The sequence below is a fragment of the Mobula birostris genome, chromosome 20, assembly GCF_030028105.1.
Source record: "Mobula birostris isolate sMobBir1 chromosome 20, sMobBir1.hap1, whole genome shotgun sequence".
In the NCBI taxonomy this organism is placed as follows: domain Eukaryota; kingdom Metazoa; phylum Chordata; class Chondrichthyes; order Myliobatiformes; family Myliobatidae; genus Mobula; species Mobula birostris.
The window spans coordinates 54359165-54378227 of NC_092389.1; the positions used below are offsets into that span (position 1 = coordinate 54359165).

Genomic DNA, 19063 nt, shown 5'->3' on the forward strand with positions numbered 1-19063 from the left:
GATTCCAAAAGAGGTTTCTCTACAGGGGAGAAAAAGACAACATATGCCAAAGACTGAGAGGAATTGCACCAAATCTGCTTCAAAAGTTGAAGAGAAGTAGGATAAGCAGGCGTTGTGTAGACAGTCGGTCTAACTTAATGGAGTGAACACTAGCAGGATCCGAATGGGTCCAGTGATTGTAGACATTACTTCTCGGCCTTTTGGCTGTAATCGAGTGCGATTGGAAGCCGCAGAAGAGATTTCGCGTTGTTGCAGAGGCGGTTTGGGATTGGGCCAATTCCGGTAACGACCGTGATGTGGAGAATGGCCGCAGAGACCAGCGCATCGGCTCCAGATCCGGAAATCCCGAACACTATCAGGGTGATAGTGCGAGACCGGAACGGGGGAACCCGCTACACCAGGGTGACCTTCACCCGGAAGGTCCTGACGGACTGCTGTGGATTTACCCCCAGGGACCTTTATTGCCTACAGGACTTCCCCGGCTTCTTCGATGTCACCTTCCGGCACGCCGCAGGATGGCAGAGGCTGCTCCAGCAATTTCGAGAGAAGGGGAGCGAGGAACCGCTTTCGCTGCTGAAAGCACAACCCCTCTTTGATGTCGCCGCCACCCAGCAGGAAAAATAAAAATAAATAAACGAATTAATTAAAATAAATAATAAAAAAATAAAAATATTCGTTCTTATCAATGCAAACACGAGCGAATCTGCAAATTCCAGCAACACACATACAAAAACGCTGGTGAACGCAACAGGCCAGGCAGCATCTCTAGGAAGCTGAAGAAGTAGATGACGGGGTAAGGAGATCTCACAGAATCAGGAGACCACTCGATAGGCTGGCCTATGTAGCACCGGGGGAAGAGACTGTGGCACCTGTCGCCTTGGTGAGCTGTGTCACTGCCGTTTACACCTGGATTGGACTTCGTGCTTTGTATGAAGGGGTGGAAAATTATCACAATGAGGACATGACTAATCTTGGTGCGGGGGGCGGGGAGGAGAGTGAAATGGTCTTTCTGCAGGAGCAGTGTCTGGGTGATGGTGAGAGATAACGGGTGTTTTGGAAAGTGAGCCGTCCGATGACGGGAGTGTGTTTCGTGCCGTGTGCCTGACACCAGAGTGACATCTTCATTTGGCGGGAGATGAAGAGAGAAGACGCCGGACCGGAGTCATGATCCGACAAAGCCGGGGAGATCGAAGGAGGATCAGCGAAGGGGAAACCGTGAGCTCCAACTTGTGCACATTAGACTGTTTCATTAATATGGGCCCCTTTTGTTTTTTTCTTGCTTTTTTCTTTACTAACCCTTCAGTCAAATTCAGATTTATAAAGCTAATTCCTTTAATTGTGTATGGTGTCCAGTCTGTTATTTCGTGGTATTGATTTGTATCAGGGAAACAAATCACGCAGCATCCACCCAAACAGGGGGTCTCGGGTGAGCTCACACCTCAATCTCACACGTTTGGCGGGGCCAGAGATGGTCTTCCCCAGACTTAGGTAGCCGAACAGAACCTGGGTGTTTCACCGTCATCTCCCTGTTGCAGCGAGCTCACTCCCACTGGGATGATGGTGGTGGCATTCTCAGAGTCACATTTTTTAAAATGTCTCTGGTGCCTTTAATGTCATGGTTCCGTTTGGCTGTTCCGCTTCAACACTCCTTTCTCCCTGATTATGCCCTAATTTCAGCCATTAGATTTTCAATTGCTGCTAGTTTGCTTAATTAGGGTACCTCTGGTTTGCATCAGAGACTGTGAAATCAGTACGATGGTGTCACTATCATAGGCTGCCAGTTTGTTGGTCCATTCTCGTATAATACTTCGTTCTCTTGTGCGATTAGAACCGTTAGTTCTAAGTTCAGCTCTAGTTTTCAGATAGTCCCTGTAGATCCCGTTTCCTTGTCAAGATTCCTCCGGTTTGGTGTTCTACGTTCACGTCTACGCCAGCATCCCCAACTCAGTCGGCGTGCCGATGTCCCGCACTTGGGTTCTCCTCAGTCGCCCCGGGCAATATTTAATTCAATCCAGGCACGTCATCTGCGCAAGGAGCTGCAAAGGATGGGTGTAGATAAATTCACTATCTCCTGGATTACTGCCTTCCTGACTGATAGACCCCAATTTGTACCGCTGGGTGGTTCTGTGCCTGAGGTGGAGGTGAGTGACACCGGAGCCCCACAAGGGACTGTCCTTTCTCCGTTTCTGTTCACACTGACACCTCAGACTTTCAGTGCAACTCTGAGTCTGGCCACTTGCAGAAGTTCTCTGATGACTCTGCGGTAGTTGGTGTATCAGAGATGGACAGGAGTTGGAGCACAGAGGACTGGTGGACAGGTTTGTGGAATAGTGAGGGAGGAATCACCTGCTCCTGAATGTGGCCAAAACCAGGGAAAAGGTGATTGATTTTAGGAGGAAGAGGAGAGTGACGAGGCCTGTATACGTTCTGGGAGAAGACGTTGCGGTGGTGGAGGAGTACAGCATTGGGGTTTCACCTCGGCAACAGATATGATTGGAAAAGCAACAACAAAGCTGTTTACAAGAAGGGGATGAGCGGGCTCCATTTTCTAAGGAAGCTGAGATCCTTGAATGTGTGAGGCAGGATATTGGAGATTTTTTACCAGTCTGTTGTAGCGAGTGCAGTCTTCTTTGCGGATTTATGTTGGGGGAGCAGCATCGGTGCTGGTGATGCAAAACGACAAAATAAACTCATCAAAAAGGCTGGAACCGTCCTTGGCCACAACCGGGGCTCTTTCGAGTTAGTTGTGGGGAGGAGGACACGAAACAAATGGTCATCCATTACGGACAATCGGGCACATTCTGTCCACGACATACTGCATCGGCAGCGGAGCACCCTTTCAAACAGACTCACTCAGCGCCGCTGTCACAAGGATCATTACAGAAGATCTTTCCCATCAAATATAATAACCATATACAACAGTTCATCTGCTAATCTGCCACCACAGCTCTAAACTGCGAATTAAATTTGCGACGACATTACATTGATTGGCCTAACATCAAACAATAATGAGGTGGCCTACAAGGAAGAAGTCATCTCTCTGACACAGTGGTGTCAAGAAAACAACCTCTCCCTCAATGTCAAAAAATCAAGGGAGCTGGTTGTGAATTACAGGAGGAAGGGAGACGAGTAACCCCTGTTGACATCAATGGATCTGGGGTTGAGAAGGTAAACAGCTTTAAGTTCCTCGGGATCCGTATCACCGAGGACCCCATGTGGTCTGTACACAGAAGCTGTGCGGTGAAAAAGGCACAACAGCGCCTCTTTGACCTCAGATGGTTGAGGAAGTTTGGTGTGGACCCCCAAATCCTTAGAACTGTCTACAGGGGCACAACTAAGAGCATCCTGACTGGCTGCATCAATGCCTGGTATGGGAACTGTACCTCCCTTAATCGAAGAAATCTGCAGAGAGTGGTGCGCGCAGCCCAGCGCATCTGGAGTTGTGAACTTCCCACGATTCAGGGAATTTACAAAGACAGGTCTGTAGATCACCGGGCACCCGAGTCTCCACAATCACAATCTGTTTCAGCTGCTACCATCGGGGCAACGCATCCCCAGCACAAAAGCCAGGACCAACATGCTCCGGGACAGCTTCTTCCCCCAGGAATCAGACTGCTTAACTCACGCTGATTTGAGTGTATTTCTATGTTACATTGACTGTTCTGTTTATTATAAATTACTATGATTGCCTATTTGAGTTTACTCCACATGTATGTGAAGGATGTAAGAAATAAAGTCCATTAAATACATCTTTCTGCGACAGATTATAGTTCAGTCGTCTCTGCAAAATTGTTTCATACGTTATAATTGCACATTGGTACCGTATTATTCTGTATATAATTATTCTCTACTTTATTTTTAGTAAAATCTGCACACTGCTAAGTGTGATTTTAAATTTAGCTGCTGTAACAAAAGAACTTCCCACTCGGGGTCAATAAAGCATTTATTATTATTCTCCAGCCCTGTATCTCTTTCACGAGTGACCTTCACACCTGTTGACTTTACTCCCCCCCGCCCCACACACACATTCTGACTCCCTCCCTTCCTTTCCAGTCCTGAAGAAGGGTGTCGGTGTGAAACGCCGACTGTTCACCCCTCTCCACGTTGCTGCCGCCCCCCTGAGCTCCTCCAGCATTTTCCGTGTGTCGCTTTGCATCTCCGCATCCACAGATTGTCTCCTGTTTAAAAAAACGCGCATGCGTGGTCGCCGTGCTCAGACCCGAATACCGCGCATGCGCTGACTGGACGAGCGGCTCACAACGAACGGATGCAGGTAAGAGCGCGCTCCGGGCGGACTGTCAATATTCGGCGTCTGAAACGCGACCGAAGGACAATTACTGTGATTTCCAGCCACACTGGTACTGCACCCCACGACAGTCCTGGTCCTTTCCCCCTCTCTCAGCCCCACGATCCGTACCCAGGCCCCAGGGAACTTTTGACTCGGCGCCTCCGCCGCCGCGTTTTGCGGCGCATGCGCATTTCTGCATCTTTCGATGGCTGATGGAGAGGTTTCTCATCGTGAGGGCTTCTGGGTAAAGAGGCAGCCATAGGCGACACTACCGGCGTTGTCCCGAACAGTCAAAGGAAATGCGAGCGAATGTATCTCCCAAACACTGCCGAGCTCCAGCTATGTAAATCCGAGAATTATGAACTCGGAACAAAAGTATAGTTCCCAGTTAATCCCGGTTGAAGAGTTTACCTTCCAGTCAGTGGGAATGTCAATTAGTGCTGTATGGAAATGAAACCTTCCGTCAGATTTAGTTCTCGCTGGATAAATAACGATATAAAACATCTTTGCCTCGATGACGAGTGATTTGGGGCTTTCACATCACAAAAGTGCTGCACTCCAATAAGAATAACCACTGCCCTCCACTTTATATTCATTGGCATTGCCATCGATGTGATCATCACTGTCAATCAGCTGGTGGGAGTCTATAGGACCATAAGACAAAGGAGAAGAAGTCGGCCATTCGGCCCATCGAGTCTGCTCCTCCATTTTATCATGAGCTGAGCCATTCTCCCATTTAGTCCCACTCCCCCGCCTCCTCATCATAACCTTTGATGCCCTGGCTACTGAGATACCTATCAATCTCTGCCTTGACTTGGCCTCCACTGCCGCCCGTGGCAACAAATTCCATAGGTTCACCACCCTCTGACTAAAAAAAAATTCTTCGCATTTCTGTTCCGAAAGGGCGCCCTTCAATCTTTAAGTGATGCCGTCTCGTACTAAACTCCCCCATCATGGGAAACAACTTTGCCACATCCACTCTGTCCATGCCTTTCAACATTCGAAATGTTTCTATGAGGTCGCCCCTCATTCTTTAATCTCCAAGGAATACAGTCCAAGAGCGGACAACTTTACCAATTTCAACACAAGTTGGGGGTACTCAACTTGAGATACACCCCAGGATATTGTGGGAAGTGAGGGAGGAAATTGCTAAGCCTCTGGCGATGATCTTTGCATATCAACAGGGAGAGGAAAAGTACCAGAGGATTAAAAGACACTTTTCCCTTTTCAAGAAAGGGAGTAGAGATAAACCAGGAAATTACAGACCAGTGGTTCTTACTTCAGTGGAGGGCAAGTTGTTGGAGAAGCTCCTGAGAGGCAGGATTTATGAGCATTTGGAGAAGCTTCTTTTCTAACTCCTGGAAATCTCTTTTCAGGACCTCCTCCTTTGTCCTGTCCATGTCATTGGTACCAACATGTACCAAGACAACTGGCTGCTCACCCTCCCCCTTCAGAATATTCAGGACCCGATCCGAGACATCCCGTCCCCTGGCACCTGGGAGGCAACACACCCTGCGGGTATCTCTGTCAGGCTCACAGAATCTCCTGTCTGTTCCCCTGATTATGGAATCCCCTATGACTACCGCATTCCTCTTCTCCTTCCTTCTCTCCTGCACAACAGTGCCAGGCTCAGTGCCAGAGACCCGGTCACCGTGGGCATCCCCCGTTAGGTCATCCCCCTCAACAGCATCCAGAACAAGATATTTGTTGCTGAGGGGGACAGCCAGAGGTGTGCTCTCCACTATCCGGGCATTTCCCTTCCCTCTCTTGACAGTGACCCAGTTTTCTGACCCCTGTAGCCTAGGGATGACTACCTCCCTGTAGCTCCTGTCTATCACCTCTTCACTTTCCCTGATAAGCAGTAGGTCATCAAGCTGCAGCTCCAGGTCCCTAACACGGTCTCTGAGTAGCTGCATCTCAGTGCACCTAGTGCAGATGTGGCCATCAGGGAGGCTGGAGGTCTCCCAGGATTCCGACATCTGACACCCTGAACAAAGCACTAACCCTGCAGGCATGCTATCTAATTCTACTGGAAAAATAAGTCAACTCACCCACTTACCTCGCCAAACAGATGAACTTTTTAAACCGTTAGCTGTGAGAGCCCTGCTGTTTCTGTCTGTCCAGGCCGATTCGCGAAGGGGAGGGAGAAAAAAAAAGAGTCGGTGCTTCGCTCTTGCCTATTCCCGTTTACCGCCGAAGCCCGTTGAAGCCAAAGCCCTACACTCTGCTCCCACTCACTCCGCTGCCCGCTGTATAGAGTGGTCTCCTTTTTAAACTTTCCGTGCCGTCCTGTTGACGTCACGCGCCTGCGCAGTCTCGTCCTCCTTGCACTTGAAGAAGTTTTTTAAAAAAACTGTCTTCCTTCAGAATTCAGCTCCCACTATGCTCTGTAGTCCCGATCCAAAAGACAGCTGTTGGTAACAACCTGCCTTTTTAAACTCTCCGTGCTGTCCTGTTGACGTCATGCGCCTGCGCAGTCTCGTTCTCCTTGCACTCGAAGAAGTTTTTTTTAAAAAAACTGCCTTCCTTCAGAATTCAGCTCCCACAATGCTCTGTAGTGGATGCAAGGAATTAGTAAATCTCCAGCATCATACATGTAGTTACAAGTGCTCTTTGTAGTGTTGTGGAACACGGCCAGAACTTGAAATAATACCAAAGGACAGAGACGAATTCAGCCAAGTCACAGGTTGATTGAAGTCAGAAATAGCCCATTCTCACACAGACAGGAATACAGTCAGAGAATTTGATGGTCAGTCAGAATGTCTGATCCGTGCCTTGTTCGAAGATGAGTGCATATAGAAACATAGAAATCTACAATATATCACAGGCCCTTCGGCCCACAGTGTTGTGCTGTCCATGTAACCTATTCTAGAAACTGCCTCGGATTTCCCAACCGCATTGTACTCTGTTTTCCTGAGCTCCATGTACATATCTAACAGTCTCTCAAAAGACTCCATGGTATCTGCCTCTACCATCATCGCTGGCAGTGCATTCCATGCACCTACTACTCTCTGTGTGAAAAACCTACCTCTGACATCCCCTTTCACCCTACTTCCAACACCTTAAAACTACGCCCCTCGTGTTTGCCAATTCAGCCCAAGGAAAAAAGTCTCTGGCTATCCACACGATCAATACCTTTCATCATCTTATACACATCTGTCAGGTCACCTCTCATCTTCCATCGCTCCAAACTTCACTCAACCTATTCTCATAAGGCATGTTCTCCATTCCATGCAACATCCTTGTAAATCTCCTCTGCAGTCTTTCTATGGTATCCACATCCGTCCTGTAATGAGGTAACTGAACACAATAGTCTCAGTGGGTTTAAAGAAGGTCTTATATAGCTGTAACAGTACCTCACCGATCTTGAACTCAGTCCCATGGTTGATGAAGGCCTTCTTAACAACATTGTCAATCAGCACTGCAGCTTTGAGTGTAAAATTGACATGGACCACAAGATCTCGCTGATCCTCCACATTGCCAATAGTCCCAACATAATATTGTGTTCTGTCTTCAAATTTGATGTACCGAAATAAACCACAGCACACTTATCTGGGTTGAACTCCATCTACCAGTTCTGCATCCTATCTGCATCCTGCTGTAACCTCTGGAGAACTGTCCAGACTCTTCACAACACCCTCAACTTTTGTGTCATCAGCACCCTTCTCCTTCCTCATCAAGATCATTTATAAACATCACAAAGAGAAGGAGTCTCAGAATACATCCCTGCAGAACACCACTGGTCACCATCCTCCATGCAGGATACAAACCATCTACAACCACCTTTGGCTTCTGTGGGCAAGCCAATTCTGGATCCACAAAGCAAGGTCAACTTCGATCCTTGCCTCGTTACTTTCTGAATGAGCCTCTCAGGAGGAATTTTATCAGAAGTCTTACTGAAAACCATGTACACCACATCCAATGCTCTACATTAGTGGTCGCCAACCAGTCAATCACGATCGACCGGTTGATCTTTGAGACTTTCCCAGTAGATCCTGAAAAAAAATGAAAAATAAATACACAAATACATTATCCTTGATAAACCTTCCGATGCAAAAGCAGATTTCACCCCTAGAGCGCATAAGTGAGTCGTTTTTAACCCACACTTCGTTCCATTCCCTGGTTTTTGTGTTTCTCTTTTTCCGCTGCGCAGTGCTGTGCGTCACGTGTGTGCTGACATCATGTGACTGTTGCTGCTGTCTGTCAAGTTCCATGGAGCGTGGCAGAGTTTCCTTTATCCTGAACATAAACGAACAAACGAGCAAACTGTCCAATGGCAAAAGAATGCAACACGTGTGGGTAAAAATGACTCCCTTCTGCAGTCATGACTTCACTGAACTTTGATCAACTTTAATCAGTTTTGACTCTATTACGCTGCTATTTATATTACGTCAGTTACGCAGAAATTTGATCAGTTGTACCACTCTTTCTTTCTTTTGATTTTTTTGCCTTTGATAGCGTGAATTCATGTTTAGCATTTCAGATAGTGTGCTAATAATTAGTATTAATTTTAGTTTTAACTGAAAAGTTAGCGCCTCTCTCTCTTTTGATTTAGCTGTTGTATTTTTTCAGCATAGCTTGTGCTGCATCAAAGTGACCAATTAGATTAGATAAGAGTGCAGACTGTCGCAAACATCAATATACGGCACTCACTGGTGATATCCTGCAAGTCGCTAGCTAGCATGGCGGAGGCTCCACGAAAGAAGGCAAAAACGTACAAATTCCATCCAGAATGGAAGAGGAATTTCTATTTACCTTGGTGAGAGACAAGTGTGTATGTATGTTGTGCCACCAAACACCAGCGCTGACTAACAGAGGGAATCTGGAGCAGCACCACAACACCAATCACCAGAAATTTAAAGACACCTACCCCCCAAATAGAGCACTCTGTGTCAGGAAATTTGAGGAGCTGAAATCGGGGTTGAAGGCCCAGCAATCGTTTTTCACAAAACATGCTGCTCAAAGTAAGGATCGACAAGTGTTAAAGAACTTGTCACTCTGTGAATATTTTTCACTACAGTTTGATGAATCCCTGGATGTAATGCGAACAGCTCAGCTTGTTGTATTTGTCAGAATGGCTTTCCAGGATTTTACAGCAAAGGATGACTTCCTGACTCTTTTGCAGTTAAAGGAGAGAACGAGAGGTGAGGATATTTACACTGAGTTTAAAAAAAATATCTCCGTGAAAATGACATCCCCATTCATAAACGGGTGGCAATTACTACTGACGGGGCCCCAGCAACACGCGGTGTGTGTGTTGGTTTTATAGCACTGTGCCGTAATGACTCTGATTTTCCCAGCTTCCTGGATTATCACTGTGTGATTCAGCAGCAGGCCTTGGCTGGGAAGGTCGTGGACTTTTCTCATGTAATGACACTGGTGGTCAAACTGATTAACTTGATTCGAGCAAAAGCGCTTCAGCACCGCTTATTCAAGGTGTTATTGGCTGAGCTGGATGCCGCTTACGGAGACATAATTCTTCATGCTGATGTTCGGTGGCTGAGTCGCGGGAAAGTGCTGCAACGATTTGTTGACTTGCTGCCGAAGATGAAGACTTTTCTGTCAACAAGAAACAAGGAGCATGAGGAACTGTCCGATGATGCATGGCTACTGGATTTAAGGTTTCTGACAGACCTAATGGCTAAATTAAACGCACTTAACAACGAGCTCATGGGAAAAGACCCGACACCTTGCCCCACATGATAAGCCCAGTAAGTGTGTTTAAGGCCAAGCTCGGTGTTTGGATTTCAAATTTAAAGAACGGGAGGCTGACACACTTTCCCAACTTGGAGAAAATGTTACAAGCCATCAAGGAAAAAGGTGCTTTTTGCCCTGAGCAGTACTGTGCTTACCTAGACCAATTGGCAGTCGAGTTCGATCAGTGTTTTGGAGAGTTAAACGTCATGAAAGATATTGCTGCATTTATTTCAAATCCATTTCTGCTGATCGATATAGAACAGATGGCAGCCAGATTCCAGCAAGTATCTGGTGTGCCAAGTGATATTGAAATGGAAACAATTGATTTGAAAAATGCCATCAATCAAGGGACAGTGACTTCCGGGGGCTTGTCAGCAGGGAGAAGTTTCCTTATCTCACCACATGTGCACTAAAAGTCAGTGCCTACTTCGGGTCAACTTATCTGTGTGAAATTGCAGTTTCACAGATGAAAATTATTAAATCTAAGTACAGGAGCTGTCTTACTAACAGACATCTCACAGACTGTCTCAGACTGGCTGTCTGTAGTTATGACCCAAATTTCAGGGTACTAGCAGAAAATGTTCAGCCCCAGTCATCACACTGAGTGCAACAGTCAATTTTTATTCATTTATTTTTTGCATTGAAATAAAATTAAATAATGAAACTTAGAATTAGAGGTATGAAGTATTGTAATATTGAATTGAATTGAATGATCTTTATTGTCATTATACATAGGTACAATTAAAGCAACACACATCAAAGTTGCTGGTGAACACAGCAGGCCAGGCGGCATCTCTAGGAAGAGGTACAGTCAACGTTTCGGACGGAGACCCTTCGTCTCGGCCTGAAACGTCGACTGTACCTCTTCCTAGAGATGCTACCTGGCCTGCTGTGTTCACCAGCAACTTTGATGTGTGTTGCTTGAATTTCCAGCATCTGCAGAATTCCTCGTGTAGGTACAATTAAACTCTGTTTGGCTTCCTCTCAGGCAATTAAATAAATCGGTAGATAAAAAGAAGACAGTGATATAAAAACAGTATTAAACAGATAAGTAGCAGAAAATAAGCTGCAGCAGCACCAGAATATCACAGTAATGCACAAAGTGCTGTTAGTGCAAGTATTTGAGTCCTTGTGTGTGCACGTGTGTGCTCACAGTTTCAGTCATTGTTCTGTGGAGTGGTGTGATGGAGGCCACAGCTCTGGGATAGAAGCTGTTCTTCAGTCTATTTGTTCTGGCTTTTAGTGTCCTGAACCTTTTGCTGGACGACAGTGGGTCACACAGGGAGTGGCCGGGGTGTGTGGTGTCTCTGGTTATGCTGATTGCTTTCCTCCTGAGTCTGCTGGAATAGATGGTGTCCAGTCCTGGGTGCTCCCTCCTGACAATTCGCTGGGCCGCCCGTCTTCACCACGCGATGCAGGTCTTGTCGCTCAGCAGCCGTGCAGCTGACATACCACACGGTGGCGCTGCTGGTCAGGACGGTTTCAATTGTGCTTCTGGAGAAGTTCAGCAACAGTTTCTGTGGGAGTTTGGCCTGTTTCAGCTTTCTGAGGAAAAAGCCTTTTATACAAGCAGCGAGGTGTTGGTGGTCCATGTCAGCTGTTTTGACAACATGGTTTTCCACACTTTCCACTGCCTCTCCATGTATATGGAGGGGGGTGTGTACTCTGTCCTTCGATCTCCTGAAGTGAATGGTCATCTCTTTTGTTGTAGAAGTGTGAAGGACCAGGTCGTTGTCCTTACACCACTCCGTCAGATGGTCCACCTCAAGCCTGTAGGCTGTTTCATCCTCGTCCGAGATCAGACCAACCACTGTGGTATTGTCCGCAAATTTAATTATGGAGTTGGAGGTGTAGACGGGGGTGCAGTCATGTGTGAAGAGTGTGTAGAGCATACGGCTCAGCACACAGCCCTGCGGGGTGCCTATTTTTACGACAAGGGTGGTGGAGGTGTGCTGACCAATTCTGACTTGCTGTGGTCAATCTGTGAGAAAGTCCATGACCCATGATCACAGGGAGGAACCAAGGCCAAGCGTGTTCAGTTTGCTGACCAGTTTATGGGGGATGTCTGTGTTAAATGCAGAACTGAAGTCCACAGATATCATCCTCACATAAGTGTTTGGTTTCTCTAAGTGAGTCAGCAATATGAAAGAAAGACTTTGATAACGTCCCACATAGGAGATTAGTGGGCAAAATTAGGGCACATGGTATTGGGGGCAGAGTACCGACATGGATTGAAAATTGGCTGGCTGACAGAAAACAAACAGTAGCGATTAATGGTTCCTTTTTGGAATTGCAGGCGGTGACTAGTGGGGTACCACAGGGTTCAGTGCTGGGACTGCAGCTGTTTACAATATATATTAATGATTTAGCTGAGGGAATTGAAAGTAACATTAGCAAATTTGCCGATGACACAAAGCTGGGTGGCAGTGTGAAATGTGAGGAGGATGTTATGAGAATGCAGGGTGACTTGGACAGGCTGGGTGAGTGGGCAGATGCATGGCAGATGCAGTTTAATGTGGATAAATGTGAGGTTATCCACTTTGGTGGTAAGAACAGGAAGGCAGATTATTGTCTAAATGGAGTCAAGTTAGGAAAAGGGGAAGTACAACGAGATCTAGGTGTTCTTGTACATCAGTCACTGAAAGCAAGCATGCAAGTACAGCAGGCAGTGAAGAAAGCTAATGGCATGCTGGCCTTCATAACAAGGGGAATTGAGTACAAGAGCAAAGAGATCCTTCTGCAGCTGTACAGGGCCCTGGTGAGACCACACCTGGAGTACTGTGTGCAGTTTTGCTCTCCAAATTTGAGGAAGGACATTTTTGCTGCTGAGGGAGTGCAGCGTAGGTTCACAAGGTTAATTCCCGGGATGGCGGGACTGTCATATGTTGAAAGATTGGAGCGACTGGGCTTGTATACTCTGGAATTTAGAAGGCTGAGAGGGGATCTTATTGAAACATATAAGATTATTAAGGGATTGGACACGCTGGAGGCAGGAAGCATGTTCCCGTTGATGGGTGAGTCCAGAACCAGAGGCCACAGTTTAAGAATTAGGGGTAGGCCATTTAGAACGGAGTTGAGGAACAACTTTTTCACCCAGAGAGTGGTGGATATATGGAATGCTCTGCCCCAGAAGGCTGTGGAGGCCAAATCTCTGGATGCTTTCAAGAAAGAGATGGATAGAGCTGTTAAAGATAGTGGAATCAAAGGTTACGGGGATAAGGCAGGAACTGGATACTGATAATAGATGATCAGCCATGATCACAGTGAACGACGGTGCTGGCTCGAAGGGCCGAATGGCCTACTCCTGCACCTATTGTCTATTCTCTATTGTCGATATGGAGGGCTGTTGTGATTGCATCCTCTGTGGAATGGTTTGCCCGGTAGGCAAACTGGTGTTTGTCCAGATCAGGTGGGAGAAAAGTCTTAATGTGTGAGAGCATGAGTCTCCCAAAGCACTTCATGTCTATGGGTGTCAGTGCTACAGGGCGATAGTCGTTCAAGCACTTCACAGCTGATTTGTTGGGCACTGGGATGATGCTGGAGGTTTTCAGGCATGTTGGAGCAACAGCTTGTTGCAGTGAGACGTTAAATATACTTGTAAACACCTCAGCAAACTGGTCGGCGCACGCTTTCAGTACCCGGCCGGGCACTCCATCTGGGCCAGCTGCCTTACTCGCATTCACTGTCCTCAGATTGGATCTCACCTGATGTTGCTTAAGGACCCGTGTGGACTCATCGTCAGGTGGGTGGATGAGTGGAGCAGCCTCCTCCCTCTGGGCGAAGAACTCGTTCAGGACATCAGGCAGTGTGGCGTCGTCATCTGGCAGCAGATTATTGGTTTTGTAGTCTGTCAGCGCCTTGATGCCTTTCCACACACTGCGGGGGTTGTTGTTATCAAACTGACTTTCCATGCGCAGTTTGTATTTGTGCTTTGCATCCCTGATGCCCCTGTGGAGATTCGCCCGTGCTTCACTGTGGGCTTGTTTGTCTCCTGACCTGAAGACTGCATCGTGCTCCCTGAGTAGTCCCTCACATCACTGTGAATGCATGGCTTCTGATTCGCAAACACCTTAACTGTCTTTTGTGTTATTCCGTTTTCTGTGCAAAACTTAATATTCTTAAAGAAAGACAGCCATGGCCTGTTTGATATGCAAGTTACAGTGTTTTCTTGGTTGAATTAATTTGACAATTTGACAAAAGCATTTTATGTAATTCAAACACAATTAGCCCAAATGAAAGGACTCAAGTTGGAAGTACAATCTGAGCTGTTTTTTCTCTGAATGATTTAGTAGGTCGATCTTGTCTTTAAGTAAGGCCGAGGTAGGGGATCTTGGTCTTAAAAAGGTTGGCGACCACTACTCTACAGTCATCAGTGTGTTTGGTTACATTCTCAAAGAATTCAGTCACGTTCATAAGGCACGATCTGCCCTAGACAGAGCCATGTTGACTATCCCACATCAGATTATGCTTCTCCAAATGCTCATAAATCCTGCCTCTCAGGAGCTTCTCCAACAACTTGCCCTCCACTGAAGTAAGAACCACTGGTCTGCAACTTCCTGGCTTATCTCTACTCCCTTTCTTGAAAAGGAAACACTGTCTTCTGATCCTCTGGTACTTTTCCTCTCCCTATTGATATGCAAAGATCATCGCCAGAGGCTCAGCAATTTCCTCCCTCACTTCCCACAATATCCTGGGGTATATCTCCAGTTGATACCCCCAAATTGAGTTGAAATTGGTAAAATTGTGACGCCAGAGCTCACATTCAGAGGAGATCATATAGAAACATGTGAAATTATGAAATGAATAGATAATATAGAGGCAGGAAACTAGAGGACATTGCCTCAAGATTTGGGGGAAATTGGGATGGAGGTGAGGAGGAACTGTTTTACTGGGAGAGTGGTGAATCTGTAGATTTCTCTGCCCAATGAAGGAGTGGAGGCTACCTCAGTAAATATATTTGAGAAAAGGTTGGATAGGTTTTGGCACAGTAGTGGGGTTAAGGGTTATGGGGAAAAGGCAGGTCGGTGGAGATGAGTCCATGGCCAGATCAGCCATGGTCTTATTCAATGGCAGATCAGGCTCAAAGGGCCAGATGGTCGACTCCTGCTCCTATTTCTTATGTTCTCACCACAGACTGAAATCTCTCCTGAAATATTGTCCTTCACCCATTGATGTCTTTTGCAAATATTTTCACAGGTTTGAAATGGCAGAACACTTGTGTACGGAAATCTCAAACACAACAACACATCAGTTTAGCGGACCCTGTCTGGATATTTAAGGAGCGACCAAACATTTTCTTTGCAACGCCAACACATCTGTTGTCGATCCTTGGAGATGAAGAAGTATCTCATCCTAGCTGGTAATTTATTCTGTCTCTGAAATGAAGTTTTCTGTTTTTACTCTGTGAAATTCACTGGAACCGGGAGCTGAGAACACACCAGCATTTGTTCACTGGAGATCAGTTCTTCAACTGCATTGATCGTACAAGGCATTCAAACATCTGACTTTCTGAATTGCCAGAGAATTGTTCGCAGTGAGATACCATTCTTCTTCTCTCAGTGTGGGAAGAGATTCACTCACAGGCTACCCACAGACTCGCCAGTGAGTTCACAGTGGGGAGAGGCCATTCACCCGCTCTGTGTGAGGGAGGGGAACCACTCAGTCATCTAGTCTGAAGATCCATCAGCAAGTTCACACCATAGTGAGATGCTCCACCTGTTCTGCAAGCGGAAGCCATTCTGTTATTGATGCTAAAGGTATATCAGAAAATTCACCAGTGAGAGGACATTGACCACGCCACAGTGACACCAGCGAGTTCACACCCGGGAGAAGCCATTCGCCTGCTCTGAATGTGGGAAAGGGTTCACTCAATCATCTCAACTGAATGAACACCAGCTCGTTCACACTGAAAAGATGCCGTTCACCTGCTCAGACTGTGGGAAGGGATTCACTCAATCGTCCACACTACATAGACACCAGCGAGTTCACACTGGGGAGAGGCCATTCACCTGCTCAGACTGTGGGAAGGGATTCATTCAGTCAAATCACCTGCTACAACATCAGTTAGTTCACACTGGGGAGAGACCATTCACCTGCTCAGACTGTGGGAAGGGATTCAATCAGCGTTCTCAGCTCCTGACACACCAGCGAGTTCACACTGGGGAGAGGCCATTCATCTGCTCAGACTGTGGGAAGGGATTCACTCACTCGTCCGACCTACAGAGACACCAGCGAGTTCACACTGGGGAGAAGCCGTTCATTTGCTCTGAATGTGGAAACGGATTTGCTCGGTCATCTATACTGAAGTTACATCAGCGAGTTCACACTGGGGAGAAGCCGTTCACCTGCTCAGACTGTGGAAAGGGATTCACTCACTCGTCCGACCTACAGAGACACCAGCGAGTTCACACTGGGGAGAAGCCATTCACATGCTCTGAATGTGGGAAGGGATTTGCTCGGTCATCTCGTCTCTTGAAACACCAGCAAATTCACACTGGGGAGAAACCATTCATCTGCTCTGAATGTGGGAAGGGATTCAATGATTCAGCTCACCTGAAGGTACATCAGTTTGTTCACACTGCAGAGAGACCATTCACCTGCTCAGACTGTGGGAAAGGATTCATTCGGCATTCTCAACTACTGACACACCAGTTAGATCACACTGGGGAGAAACCATTCACATGCTCTGAATGTGGGAAGGGATTCACCCATTCAGCTCAAATGAGGGAACATCAGCGAGTCCACACTGGGGAATGGCCATTCACCTGCTCTGAATGTGGGAAAGGATTCACTTGGCCATCTGAACTGATTGAACATCAGCGAGTTCATACTGGGGAGAGGCCGTTCGTTTGCTCTGAATGTGGGAAAGGATTCATTCGGCGTTCTCACCTACTGACACACCAGCGAGTTCACACTGGAGAAAAGCCATTCACATGCTCTGAATGTGGGAAGGGATTTGCTCGGTCATCTCATCTCTTGAAACACCAGCAAATTCACACTGGGGAGAAACCATTCATCTGCTCGGAATGCGGGAAGGGATTCAATGATTCAGCTCAACTGAAGGTACATCAGTTTGTTCACACTGCAGAGAGACCATTCACCTGCTCAGACTGTGGGAAAGGATTCATTTGGCATTCTCATCTACTGACACACCAGTTAGATCACACTGGGGAGAAACCATTCATCTGCTCTGAATGTGGGAAGGGATTCACCCATTCAGCTCAAATGAAGGAACATCAGCGAGTCCACACTGGGGAATGGCCGTTCGCCTGCTCTGAATGTGGGAAGGGATTCACTTGGCAATCTGAACTGATTGAACATCAGCGAATTCACACTGGGGAGAAACCATTCATCTGCTCTGAATGTGGGAAGGGATTCGCCCGGTTATCTAATCTGAAGCAACATCAGAAACTTCACACTCGGGAGAGGCCATTCAAATGCTCTGAATGTGGGAAGGGTTTTGCTCGGTCATTTCAACTGAAGGTACACCAGCGAGTTCACACTGGGGAGAAACCTTTCAGCTGCTCTGAATGTGGGAAGGGATTCACTGAGTCATCCAAACTTGTGAGCCACTACCGAATTCACACTAGGGAGAAACTGTTCACCTGCTCAGACTGTGGGAAGGAATTCACTCGGTCATCTGAGTTTAAAATACATCAGCGAATTCACACTGGGGGATGCCACTGACCTGTTCTGAATGTGGGAAAGGATTCACTCAGACATCTCAATTAAGACTAGAAGATATAGGAGCAGAAGTCAGCCATTCGGCCTTTCGAGGCTGCTCCACCTTTCAATCATGGGCTGATCCGATTCTCCAGTCATCCCCACTCCACTGCCTTCTTCCCAAACCCTTTGATGGCCTGGCTAATCAAAAACCCATCTCTCTCTGCCTTAAATGCACCGAATGACTTGGCCTCCACAGTTGCTTATGGCAATAAATTCCACAAATTTACCACCCTCTGAGTAAAGTAACTTCTCCTCATCTCTGTTCTAAATGGATGTCCTTTGATCCTGAAGTTGTGCGCTCTTGTCATAGACTCCCCTACCATGGGGAATAACTTTCCCATATCTACTCTGTTCAGAGCTTTTAACATTCAGAATGTTTCAATGAGTTTCCCCCCCCCCCCGACCCCCACCATTCTCCTGAACTCCAGGAAATACAGCCCAAGAGAAGACAGGTGCTTCTCGTATGGTAACCCTTTCATTCCTGGAGTCATTCTTGTGAATCTTCTCTGAACCCTCTCCAATGTCAGTATATCCATTCTAAAATAAGGAGCTCACTGCTCCCAATACTCCAAGTGTGGTCTCATGAGAGCCTTATAGAGCCTCAACATCACATCCCTGCTCTTATATTCTGTACCTCGAGAAATGAATGCCACCATTGCATTCGCCTTCTTCACCACCGACTCAGCCTGGAGGTTAACCTTTAGGGTATCCTGCACAAGGACTTCCAAGTTCCTTTCCAGCTCTGCATTTTGAATTCTCTCCCAATTTAAATAATCATCTGCCTGTTTATTTCTTTCACCAATATGCATGACCATACACTTTCCAACATTGTATTTCATTAACTACTTCTTGGCCCATTCCCTGAAACTATCTAAATCTCTCTGCCAGCACTCTGTTTCCTCAGCACTACCCGCTCCTCCACCTATCTTTGTATCGTCGGCAAATTTTTCCACAAATCCATTAATCCAACAGTCCAAGTCATTGACATACATCATAAAAAGCAGTGGTCTCAACATCGACCACAGTGGAACTCCAGTGGTAACCGGCAGCCAGCCAGAATAGGATCCCTTTATTCCCACTCTGTTTTCTGTTGATCAGCCAATGCTCCAACCATGGTAGTAAATTCCCTCTAATTCCATGAGATTTATCTTGCTAAGCAGCCTCATGTGCAGCATCTTTCAAAGGCCCCTGAAAATCCAAGTATACCACATCAACTACACCTCCTTTGTCCACCCAACTTGTAATTTCCGCAAAGAATTGCAGTAGGTTAGTAAGGCAGGATTTTCCTTTCAGGAAACCACGCAGGCTTTGGCCTATCTTGTCATGCGCCTCCCAGTACTCCGTAATCTCATC

General features: G+C 46.7%; 1 protein-coding gene across 1 annotated transcript in view; it reads left to right on the top strand.

The window, feature by feature from the left end:
• The first annotated feature begins 4220 nt into the window (after positions 1–4220).
• The window catches only part of LOC140185200 (uncharacterized), a 28960-nt gene continuing 14117 nt past the window's right edge, over positions 4221–19063 (top strand). The window contains exons 1-2 of the mRNA XM_072238602.1: positions 4221–4273; positions 15182–17580. Of these exons, the coding sequence (XP_072094703.1) occupies positions 15899–17580 (1682 nt within the window). The 5' untranslated portion in view covers positions 4221–4273; positions 15182–15898. The remainder of the gene's footprint in view (positions 4274–15181; positions 17581–19063) is intronic.